Raw genomic sequence first — 12,610 nt, 5'->3', positions numbered from 1 at the left:
ATCAATTGATTTTTTTGACTTACTATTGACCGATGATTTTTATGACTTCGTGCTTGAGGAAACAAATAATTATGCAGCTGAGTTATTCTTGACTAGGTCCAGTAATAAATCTCGAATTTCAAAATGGATCGAACTTACCAAAAATGAATTGAAAACTTTTTTTGGATTAGTTTTTCATACAGGCACAATAAAAATGCCACGGATGTCTGATTATTGGAAAACCGATAAGCTTTTTAATTTAAATTGCTTTCGTGACTTTATGAGTAGAAACAGGTACATGCTGATAACACGTGCATTACATTTTAGTCGCAACCCTGACCCTGATGATCCCAAACCTAGTCGATTATATAAAATCGACCCAGTTTTAGAGTATTTCAATAACCGTATGCTCGAAGTATATAAACCGTCTAAACAATTATCCTTGGACGAGTCAATGGTCCTTTGGCGTGGCCGATTAGTTTTCCGCCAATATATAAAAATTAAACGCCACAAATATGGTATAAAACTTTATATGTTGACTGAACCTAACGGACTTGTATTAAATATTCTTATTTATTCTGGGCAAGGTTACTGATAGTACACCTGAACAAACTCATACAGAGTATGTTGTTTATAAACTGATGGAAAATTATTTGGATAAAGGTCACTCACTCTTTATGGACAACTATTACAACAGCAGTAATTTAGCACACTCATTACTACAACGTAAGACATACTGCACAGGGACACTACGAAACAACCGAAAAAATAATCCGAAAGAAATCATTTCAAAAAAACTTAAAACTGAAGAATCCGTTTGTAAATATACTAAATATGGTGTGTGTATAGTCAAATGGAAAGACAAAAGAGAAGTCCTTGCTATAAGTTCCGAGTTCAAAAATGAAATGATAGAAGTACATAATAAATATGGTAAATCCAAATTGAAGCCCTTGCCGATATCGGAGTACAACAAGTTTATGTCCGGCATTGATCGGCAAGACCAAATGATGTCATATTACCCTTGCGAAAGAAAAACGTTGAGGTGGTATAAAAAAATAGGGTTTCATTTTTTGCAAATAACGTTACTAAATTCTTATTTGCTGTATTGTAAAAACGTCAAAAAAATAAGCTATTATGATTTTCGATTATCAGTCATCAATAGCTTGCTTTATTCTAATAAAGACACAATCTCGGACCCAATACAACCACCATATTCACGATTACCACAAAAACATTTTCCTATCAAAGTGGACAAAAATCATAAAAGACGGTATATTCGTAAAAGATGTCGAATTTGCGCCACAAAGGGAAAAAGAGTAGAAACCATTTATTATTGCAATAAGTGTGAAGATAAACCGGGATTATGTTTGGAACTCTGTTTTGAAGAATATCATAGCAAAATGTAAGTCATTTCATTGTTATTCTGATTATTATTACCTACATAAAAATTATTTTTAGATAAGTAATATAATATTATAGATATTACATTTTATATCATGTTATTTAATTTAATTTTTAATTGTTTTAACTATTTTATATGAGTAACGTATTGTATTATACATTTAATAATTATTAAAACGTAAAACTAATAGATTTTAACCTTGCAATAACCTTATGATTTTTTTTTATGTATTTTTTTGATTTTTTACACTTATATAAAAAAAAAAAAAATGTTTTTTGAAAAAAGTAAACGCGAGTTGCATTTTAAGTGAACTTTATTTAGTAATATTAGATACTAAGAAATCACAAGTGACATCATGATTTGTATTTTGATTTTTTATGATGTTTTTATTTTTTACGCATGTAAAAAAAATGTTTTATTAATAAAAAAAGGAATTATGAGTTGCATTTAAAGTGTACTTTATTTAATAAATTCCATATACTATACTATATTGTATTCGTAATTCGAATACTAAATAATAATAATTAAAAAGTATGAAAAAGACAACGGTATAATAATAATAAATAAATAATAATAGGTAGGTATTGCTCTGGGGGCCGACGTCGACACGTAGTCGACCGACGTAATTGCGCGACCGATTTCACGCGGGTTCTGGTGCAACGCGCCCCAGTTGATACGAGGCACTCAACGTGTTAAGAAAGGATCATATTCTGAAATAAGTTCTAATAGGCCCAGATAATTTCCATTGTGTTCACTATTGAACTTTTCTTCCTTTCCTCGAAAAGCAAGGCCTCTAGATGATAAAAATGTAATGACAGATACAAGTCTCTTCAATACTTCAAACCAATAATTCGTTTCAGCAGAAATTTGACGACATAATTCTTTATTAACTGAGTTGTTGGTATTAGATCTTAATAACCACTTATTAGTAGCATTTCTGTGTTGATGACTATTTTCATGTTCGCCAATCCGTTCAGATTTTTTCCATTTGTCAAAACCACCAGAAATAAAGGGATTCTCTCGATTGCTTCCATACAATTTACAAACAAAACAATATACAGATCCTTCACTAGGTGAATATAGAAGCCATTTCCTATTACATTTCTGTCCATTGGGTAAAGATCGAGTAAACATTGCTAGTGTTAAGTGTCTGTTGAAGTTCTTATCTGAAAAAAGTTACAATAAATATTTACTGATAACTGACATAAGCATTCTATTGCAATTCACTTAATTAAATAATTTTAGACAATTTTAAAAAGTGATTGAAATGCTTTAATATAATACAGGTGAATTTAAGTTATTAGAATAAAAACAAGTGGATAAACAAGATAAAAAAAATCTATAGTTATAATTCATAGTAGGTACCTATACAAGATCCTTAAAAATGACAAACATTTACTATTAAATACATATTTTATATGCATTAATGTATAATGTATTAATGCATTATGCAACTAAGTTATATCAACGATAGATTAAACTAGTTAAGTTAAAAAATCAAAAAATCAACTTCTTAACTTAACTTTAACTTGTTAACAAGTTAAGCACCTTTGAGTATTTACTTATATTTATATTATTATACTTATATTTACTATTATAAACACATAATTTATCAACACTTAATGATTGTTAATAACTTTTTTATAGAATTTTTTAATTACCTGAACGTTTTGAATTTATAAAATCAGAGTTCAAATTTTGAAAATAATCAGGTCCTTTTTCTACACAGCACTCAATAAAAGATTTCTGCATGTTTTTTGGCCAGAAAAAAGGATCTTTGTATAAATTCCAATCTACACTGTTTAGTTCAGTAGTTGTTTCTTCAATATTAACTTTAACCATATTATCTAAAAATTAAATACAGTATTCATGTCAAACAAGAGCAAACATGAACTAAAACATATAATTAGGTACCTACCTTCAGTTAATTTTTCTTCAATTTCAAAGTTTTTGCTAATGTCCAACAAATTGTCATGTGGCGCAATATCACTCTGGATCTCAGCTAAACCATTGGCTTCTTTGTCATAATAATAATATAATGAAAATACAATTTTTAATAAAAACTGGTATACAACAAATTTGCAAATAAAATAGTTATTTGATAGAAAATGATTTAAAATATATATTTAGATACCAACAAATTTGCAAATAAAATACTTATTTAATAAAAGTATTTTATTTTGAATAGTTAATAAAAGACTTGTTTTTTTTTAATTCATTGATTAAAAATTATAACATATCAATTATTTCATTCTTGTTTATTAAAAAGATAATTTCTTTTTAAACAAATGGCCAAGTTAATGGTTCAAAATATTATTGATTGATAAGTATATTATAGTATATATTAACACTAAGTTTAGTTTTAAAAATGTTAAGCTTTGAAAATAACATGTATTGATGTAGGTATTCAATGATAACTATAATAATTTGAATGCTTTGCACTTACCAGGTTGAATGCATCTAAATAAATTGTTGATTTTTTTATTAGTTAGTAAAATATTTTTTGTTTGCTGCTCTTTCTTCTTTCTTTTCGCTGATCCACTCAAAACTTTTGATTTCATCATTTTAGAAAAAATTAAGATTATCCGGATATTTTAATGTTAACACAATATGAAAAATAATACAATACACTGCACACGAAAGAAATGTGAACTGTAAAGCTTGTAATAATATTTAACCGAAAATGGCAAAAATATCCGACTAAATGAATATTATTAGTTCGTAGTCACTAGTCTCGTATTTGCAATAGTTTTATAAAATGATACTAGATCGTATAGATTAATATATCATAAGCACTACGGGTTACTATAAATAACTTAAATGCATCGAGAATCGAGATAAGATATACTCGTACAATACTAGAGCGCGAGCGATTTCCCGTATTCCACCAATACTGGCAATATTACCCACAGACTTGTAATTATTTTCTAATTTTATGTCTATGTTATTACAGAAATAAAAATAACATAAATTATAACCACGGACTAAGATATACATAATATATATGTCTTAGTGCGTGGTAAAATGCATCTTTTCTACCATTGTGCTTTTGTAAGTATTTACTATTTAGTTATTTTTGTCGATAAAAAAAATGGTTTTTAAAATATAGAAAAACTATTTTTTTTAAATCACTGAAAATTATGTATCGGCTTAAAATTGTTTGGGCCCCTTTCACTTGGGTATTTGAGAGGGCCCCGGGGCTGCCGCCCCGGCTAGACCCCCCCTTAATCCGGCCTTGGTCATCCTCGACCGCAAATAACTTTTAATTCGTTTTAGTGCACTAAACGATCGCTCTAAAGAGCAGTTAGACACAGGGCAACATAGATACATTCTTAGAGCAATATTTACGTACGGGTATATGTCTTCAAGTCCTTCATTTTTAAGTGTTACACACATTATCTATAATTGATTTAGGTAATTGCTCCTTAGGTAAGGTAAGTAGATAGCTACGAAAATGTATACATTCGTTTGAAAATGATAAATCCAGATCCGTTGAATAGTGTTTTCTTAACCGTTCAGCTTTTTCTCTAACTTCACTAATGCTTAATTCGGTTATATTAAAGAATGTGTTGCCATATTATTGATAAAAATTTTAATTTTTTAATTATTATATAATTGATAGAAAAAAAACTTATTTATATTATTTTTCATTAACAGAAGATGGGTTATGTAAAAATCTAATGCCGCCCCTATAAAAATGCCGCCCGGGGCGATCGCCCCCTCTAGCCACCCCTAAATACGTCACTGATTATGTGACCATGTTTATAAGTTATAATAATATTATTTACTTTTATAAGAAAAATTTGAGTAATTAAATATAATAATTTAATAGTACTTTTATAAGAACAACAATAAATTACAAGACTTAGTTCATCTAAAGTAGATGTTCCAACTTCAATATCTGTAGTAGTTTCATCCTCATTAATAATACTCTAAAAATAAATCTATAATTATTAAACTAGGATGGGTATTAATGATTTAAAAAGTTTAAGTTAAGTTAAAAACTGAGTTTAAAAAAAAACATTAATTTGCACAGCCTAGTTATTAAATCAATCATAATTTATACTTTTAGATAAATACTATCTATAATTTTTAAAATTATCAGTTGAATATTACACTAAAATAATTTAATGTATATTTTCATATTAAAAAATAAAATAGGTACCTATTGCATTAAGTATTTAGCAAAATATGTTGTTTCTCTGATTCTCTATCAATAAAATAAATTGTAAATTATTGAACTTTGTAGTTTGTACATGTACAGTAACAGTTTAATATTTTTAATTATTAATATATTATTATTATAATGACAAAGTTCAGCTAAAACTCACTTCGCTATTCTGGTACTTGAAAAATGATTTAATGCTTTTAGAAGCCTTTGCTTCTAAACGTAGCATTTTTTCTTTTTGTCTCGAATTTTTTCAGCTCCTCCTTTTCGTTTTTTACCACAGTCTGATCCATCCATTTCCATTTTATTTTATAATTCACAACTATTAAAATTAACCAAATTGTGCTCACTGCCGAATGCTGACATCGAGGTTTGGAATAACGATTGATATTTAAATATAAATAAAATAAATTTCAAATAAAAATATTCTTATTAGTTACCTATTAGGTATTCATATTAACGACCCGCATCGACTTGTATCTTCAATATTCATCGTCATTACCCGCAACCCGCCGGCCCATCTGATCGACGACAACCCAAATAACCAATTATTTATAGATTTTACTATCCACGGAAGTCGATTTTTTGATTACAGCTGTTATTGGTACTACTTATTGATAATTAATATTATTATTCAGTTTCTGTTGTAGACGTTGACACGTTGTATAGGTACTTGTATTATTACAATTTACAATGTTTTACGTTATTATATTATAGACTGTTACTGTTATTACGTAATATCATTGAATAAAATATAATCTATAATCAATGGTAATATTTATTAATTATTTTATTATATTTACGTCTACCTACTATTTACTATTTAGTACGCGGCCCATCGGGAATTTCCCGATTTCCCTATGGCCCAATCCGTCCCTGACTGTGATACATCCTACTTATAATCTACTGATATCTTTTGAATGTATAGAACTATTTGTTGAGTTCAAAATGTGATTTTGAAGAGGTACATACAGCAAAGTATGACATTCATGATCTCTATGAAAATGTCTATAAGAATGATTGGAAATATACAATTTTATATATAATATATGGAGAAACATTATTTAATTCTCAGTATCTATTTTGTAATAACGCAAAAATAAAAGAAAAGAAGTTAATATAATAAAAATAAAATTCTAAAATAAATAATAATATAACTAAAATATTTAAGTTAATACAACTACCTATTATATAACTAAGGCTCCTGCCAATAGCTATATATTACTAGCAGAAGATATGAGGATATTATAAATAAAAATGATGTTTGGTTGATTTATTGAGTTACACTAAAGGATCTGTATTGTTCTCTACTCGTATAAGAGCTGGAGAATAAGCTACCAGATATAAATATTAAAATTGCGCTATTACCTTCCTCCTGATCGTCGGAAGGTTCGAGAACGATCAAGTACGCCGTAGTAATAAAATATTAATTATTAAATTATAAAAATCTAATAAATACAATATAATATATGAAATTATATAAATATATGAATATTGATGCGCATGCACCTTACCTTATTCGCAGCTGTCTTTGATATGCAGTTTACGTAATAAAATAAATAAAGGTTTTTTTTATTAAACACTCAAATCAAAGAAAAACAACACTGTTAAATTTCGATTTTAAAAAAGAAACGGTCCAGCTGTCGCTCGCAATGTCTGGTGTTGAAAAGTTTTTAGGTGCTCCTGCGCTCTTGAAGTTGTTTTAGTTTTGGATGGTGCTCATGCACTTGAGAGTGGTGCTCATGCACTTGAGAGTGGTGCTCATGCACTGATGGAAGGAGATGACGTGGTCCAGCCAGCCAGGATTGTAGGTGGCTCCAGACTTAGCATTGTCTTTGGCAACAGAGATCCTCATTGGACCATCCCCTGCTCTGGTGGCACACGAAATAGCTCACACGTGTTGTGCCAGATAGTCACAACTACGTATAAGTTCCCATGTGATTAAATAATACAAATCGTTCCTTTCATCAGTGGTTTCACCAATGGTGTTTTTTTTTTTTTGATTTTAACTGTTATCTGCGTGCGACAACTTGACTGTTATTTATTTTATTGAATATTTAAACAACATACAATCATGATGTGTGAGCATATCATTACAATTTAAATCACGTAACCTATCATTTGAGATGCCCAACGATGGGTATTATAATTATAATAATAATACATCCATGTAAGTTATATATTTGTTTTATTTATTGTAATTTATAAACAAACTATTATTTTCAGGAAATTTTTAATTGGTGAAATCCAAACAAGAAACTTGGTCAAAGCTTGGAATGTAACTCATCATGAACTTAATCATTACAAGGTGTGTATAAATATAGTTTATTGTAGTTACTTAAATTATTTTTTTTTTTTTTTTACTCATCAAAGCTTAGAATGCTGAGATCATATTTTTTAATTATTTTCTATCAATTTATACTTAATTACCTATTTTTTATGTTTAAAATACATTTACTCATATAAACAAATCAAAGTGATTAAACTTATTTAAAATGACTGTTTTAATTATATTAGTGTTTTGTTAGACATTTTTTACTCTTGATTAATATTTTTAATTTTGAACAGGATGCTCAATCCAATGCGGACTCAGTTCACACATGGAACCACTCGACCGTTTTCCGCTCGATCATTGAACTTATCTTTTTTTTTTTGCTTGTGATACTTCTTTACAAACTCTAAAAATATAATTTACGAATAAATAATGTGTATTATTATTTTAATTTGCTGTTATTATTTTAAGACAACCATAGAAGTGTCTACGGTGGCAAATTCCGGGTCCCGCACTTGGTATGCTGAACGACTCGTATCCTTCGTAGGGTGTTGACTTGGGTGTTATAATAGTATTATTATAATTTGTAATTTACAGCCTATAAGGCTAATATATTTGTTGTTAATCTTGCTTTCATATGTAATATTTATAATCATAATTGTCGAAGCTAATTGTTTACAAAGTTTCTTTTAATAAAAAAAAAAAAAAAAAAAAAAAGGCTAATATAATATCATATTTGTATATTAATATATTATGAATATAATAATATATAAATATTAAATTATATTCGTATTATCAATTATAATTATAATTTATAAACATCAAAGAAAAACATGATCGTGAACCAATAATCACTAGTCAGCTATGAAATCAATGTGAAATCTAGTGATGATTTTTTCAAACAATTGAAACGTACCAAAAACAAAAAATAATAGAATATTATATTTTGCAATATTTCAAATTGAAAATTGCATGTGAAATATTTCATACTTATAACCCTAATTATTAACATCGAATATCGAACATTAAACCTTGAAGAATTTTATTTATAATATTTAAAACAATTTTGAATTTTGTTCCAAAATGTTCACCTGTTTCGAGTTAATCCTTTTTATAATATAGTCTGTTTCTTTCATTTCGTGTTTCAGCTTTTAGAGTAACTCATCTTTGTATAAAAATAACTTTTTCCAGTAACTTATTAAAATATTTTTACTAATTTTTGAAATCCATAAAAAATGCTTGATTAATAAAATGAGAATCTCAATAATATGAAGCCCGAAAAATTTTAATTTAATGTCCCCAGTAAAATCTATACCTCAATAAGGACTAGAATATAATGCATAATAAAACATTAAAACCTTAAAAATATACATAAAATTCCAATAAATGCACTAAAATATGCACTTAAAATATTTAAGATAACTTACATAATATATCAAAAGTATTAAAAATTATTTAAAAGAAAAACTATATTTTAGTTACTAATTTAGTGAGAAAAAAAAATATTTAATTTATTTAAGCAGATAGAATATTAACAAAAAACAAAATGAATATACGTCGATTTATTTAGATAATAAATTATCATTTTATGTTAGTGCTAATAAGGTGGTATCCATATAATTTACATAGAATAATTTGAAGTAGTTTATTTTATGTTCAATTATGATGTGTGTGTTACTAAAATAATTCGATTTGTTTTAAGTACTTGATTTATCGTATATATCTTATTCCACTTTTTGCAGTAAATTGGTGAATGTTAATTGTTATTATGGTTATGTATAGTTATCTATTAATATCAGTGGATTTTGAAAATAGTTTGTCTAACCAAGACTTAAGAAAAAATTTAAATGTTCTTTACAAATATTCTCTATAAATATTATTATTTTTATAGTTGTAAAAGTTGAGGCACTTTTTATTCTTGTATATATATTTACTTAGTTCCTAGTAAACTTATTTGTACAGCATTACACGTGTTTACGTCTTTTCAGTATTTCCAGTCAAAAGCTGGAGTTCCTGAAGGAAAATTCAAAAAATTAATTTTAGACGTTGCAACACGATGGAATTCGGTTTTTTTCATGATTCGAAGATTTTTAGAAATTATGTTTTTTCTAAGCCCAATTCTACTAAACGATATAACTGCGCCTAGTATGCCGACTGCCATAGAAATGAATATCCTTCGACAACTGCTTGAGTTACTACAACCATTGGAGTTTGTCACAAAAGAATCCTCTGGGGAAAATTACATAACCATTTCAAAAGTGATTCCCATGATTAGCTGCCTACTAAAACAACTGGCCCAAATCCAGCCAAGATTTGATGTGTTGTCTGATATAAAAGATGTGTTGCATGCAGAAATAGTTCGTAGATTTGGACTGATTGAGCAAGTTAAACCGATCGCCATTGCCACGATTTTGGATCCAAGATTTAAAAATCTTCATTTTAGCGATCCAGTCGCTTGTTCAAGTGCGATGGCAGAACTTAGAAGACTATCTAAGCCAGATATATCATCCAGTGAATCGGAAGGGGAGGTGACCACTTCTTTAGAAAATGAAGAAAGTTATGATTTTTGGGCTCACCATAAAATGTTAACTCACGGCCAAAAAAAGAAAAAATCATCTTTATTTGCAAATGATGAATTATCTTTGTATCTTTCAAACCCCGTATCTCCACTGAAGTCCAATCCTCTAGAGCTATGGGAAGATATGAAAACTGTTTTCCCTATGTTATACAAACAGTCAAGGATATCTTTTACTATGGTTGCAACGTCGGTTCCAAGCGAAAGACTGTTTTCCAAAGCTGGAGGAGTTATGACTAAAACAAGAAATCGTCTAACAGGTTCTCGTTTAGAGAAAATATTACTGTTAGCAGATTTACCTGAAGACCAATGGTTTTGACTTTTGAGTTATTATAATTTTTTAATAATAATAATATAATATAATTTGTAATTTGTATTTGTATTTTAAATTTTTTTCGATACCTAATATATAATAATATAACTACGATACCTACTTATAGTAAATATGATTTTCTTGTATATTAAATGAGTTTTTTTTATGACGGGGTATAATCAGAGATGTGTTTAAACACCAGTCTTGTAAAAAAATTGCTTTTTTATATAGTTATATAGCCTTGACAATAATGCTCTTCAAAAATCATAACTACTTTTAGTTGAATGTTAGAAAAATGTCATATTCTAAAATAAACCAAGATTTTGAATTCTTTCTTAAATTGAAAAAAAGAATGCAATTAAAGATTAAAGCCCCATTTACACGGAGACAGACGACAGTACTGCCGTGACAGTTCTTTAACATTGAAACATTAACTGTCACCGTGTAAATGGGGCTTTAGCGTAAAAAAAAGGTTTTATTCGATACAATATAGTCTCATAAAGTCATTTCGGTCCTTTTTGCTTAGGTATTTTACCCGTATCAGTATTTTAAATCGATTCGATACTTTTTTTTCTATACTTACTCATATCGGTCCTTTTATTTCGATATTTTACTCATATGAGTATTTTCATTCGATTCGATACCAAGTAAAAGTATCGATACTTTTCTTTCGATATCACGTCCCTAATTTGAGTACTTACTTATTTCGTATTATAATACTGAATTACGAATAAAATGATAACGTAAAATGTACCTATTATCACAGATTATATGAAAATTAATATTATTTTCAATTAATCTGAGCTATTATCACGTTTATCAAATACAATATTAAAACAATACTTAATAAAGTCTTTATAACCATGATCTAAACGTGTTTATAACTCATGATTAAAACGGCCTATTAACGGTTTTGATAAAATTTGGTTACCATAGCGGCCTATAGACACCGTGCAGAAAGACAACTAGCGCTCTGGGGAGACAACTCGCGTACTACTTGGTAGCGACGATTATACGCGCAATATTAGCCATTAGGCCCATTCTTAAAATCGTCAACAACCTCCCCCCCATGGTTTTAGTAATTTTTAATAAAAGTGGGTAAAATCGAAAAATGAGCAATCAAATTTTTAGCTTATAAATATATAACTCACACTCCATACACATGTATATACTATATTATGATTATAATAGTTAATTTGTAGTACTTACCTAGTACCTACTACCTAAATTTAATAGGCAAAGAATTATTTTCGTTGTCACTTTTGCAGTATTACCTATTGCGTTAACTGTAAAATATTCAAAAAAAATAAAACTTCAAACTACTTTAATATTTTGAGTATGGGTACCCATCAGTAATAACAATATAAATTATAATCATAGCCATAATAGAATGTCTAATATTGAACAATGATAAGCATAATATGTTATAAATAGAACATGGAATTAGCTAAAATAACAACAATATTATTATCATACCTTGTTAATTATTTTGTTATATTTTTTTAATTAAAATTGTAATTGTTATACATTTAATTACCTATAATTCCAAATCATATTACAAATGGCTGATTTATGAATTATTAGATGTGGTTTTCAATCTGTGTTGTATAATTTTGAATTTCCTAACAATAAAGGGCAAAAGTTAGTTGAAAGTGGGCATTTGTTTGATGTCAAAGAAATAAAACCTAAGCAAACCAAACATGTTGCTTCTAGAATTAACGGACATTGTATTAGACAAACTTCTGTGTCATCTAACCCATGGCAAGTTACTCTTGAAGTAAGTTGAAAATTATTTTTAAAACATACTAAATTAAATATTTATAATTATTATTTAATCGGTTATAACTACATTTAATTATAATTTATGACCAGTTCGATATGTATTACTACAGTTCACAACA

General features: G+C 28.0%; 2 protein-coding genes across 2 annotated transcripts; one reads left to right on the top strand and one right to left on the bottom strand.

Annotated features, from left to right (window-relative positions):
* Positions 1–2,065: 2,065 nt before the first annotated feature.
* Positions 2,066–4,576, bottom strand: LOC149061372 (uncharacterized). The gene is made up of 4 exons (XM_089214962.1): positions 3,828–4,576; positions 3,300–3,398; positions 3,043–3,228; positions 2,066–2,547 (listed from the first exon to the last, which is right to left on the bottom strand). Exons 1-4 carry the CDS (start codon positions 3,943–3,945, stop codon positions 2,066–2,068), a joined length of 885 nt encoding a protein of 294 aa, XP_089071088.1. The 5' UTR covers positions 3,946–4,576.
* A 3,099-nt stretch (positions 4,577–7,675) lies between these two features.
* Positions 7,676–10,715, top strand: LOC107172707 (E3 SUMO-protein ligase ZBED1-like). Its single transcript, XM_015523004.2, has 3 exons — positions 7,676–7,689; positions 7,776–7,857; positions 9,810–10,715. The coding sequence occupies exons 1-3, from the start codon at positions 7,676–7,678 to the stop codon at positions 10,713–10,715; spliced, it is 1,002 nt and encodes a 333-aa protein (XP_015378490.1).
* The last annotated feature ends 1,895 nt before the right edge of the window (positions 10,716–12,610 follow it).

This window comes from Diuraphis noxia, unplaced genomic scaffold (assembly GCF_037042655.1).
Source record: "Diuraphis noxia isolate RWA-SAM2 unplaced genomic scaffold, SU_Dnox_SAM2 contig0001, whole genome shotgun sequence".
NCBI classification, from domain to species: Eukaryota; Metazoa; Arthropoda; class Insecta; order Hemiptera; family Aphididae; genus Diuraphis; species Diuraphis noxia.
Note: the sequence above shows the minus strand (reverse complement) of the source record. Positions and strands in the feature narration are given on the sequence as shown.

Excerpts from the sequence above, each read along its gene's own strand:
- LOC149061372 (XM_089214962.1), bottom strand. The coding sequence starts at position 3,945 with ATGATGAAATCAAAAGTTTTGAGTGGATCAGCGAAAAGAAAGAAGAAA. Across the intron at positions 3,399-3,827 it reads ATTTAGATGCATTCAACCTG|AAGCCAATGGTTTAGCTGAG; the intron begins GTAAGTGCAAAG and ends ATTATGACAAAG. Across the intron at positions 2,548-3,042 it reads TATAAATTCAAAACGTTCAG|ATAAGAACTTCAACAGACAC; the intron begins GTAATTAAAAAA and ends AACTTTTTTCAG.
- LOC107172707 (XM_015523004.2), top strand. Across the intron at positions 7,858-9,809 it reads ATGAACTTAATCATTACAAG|TATTTCCAGTCAAAAGCTGG; the intron begins GTGTGTATAAAT and ends ACGTCTTTTCAG.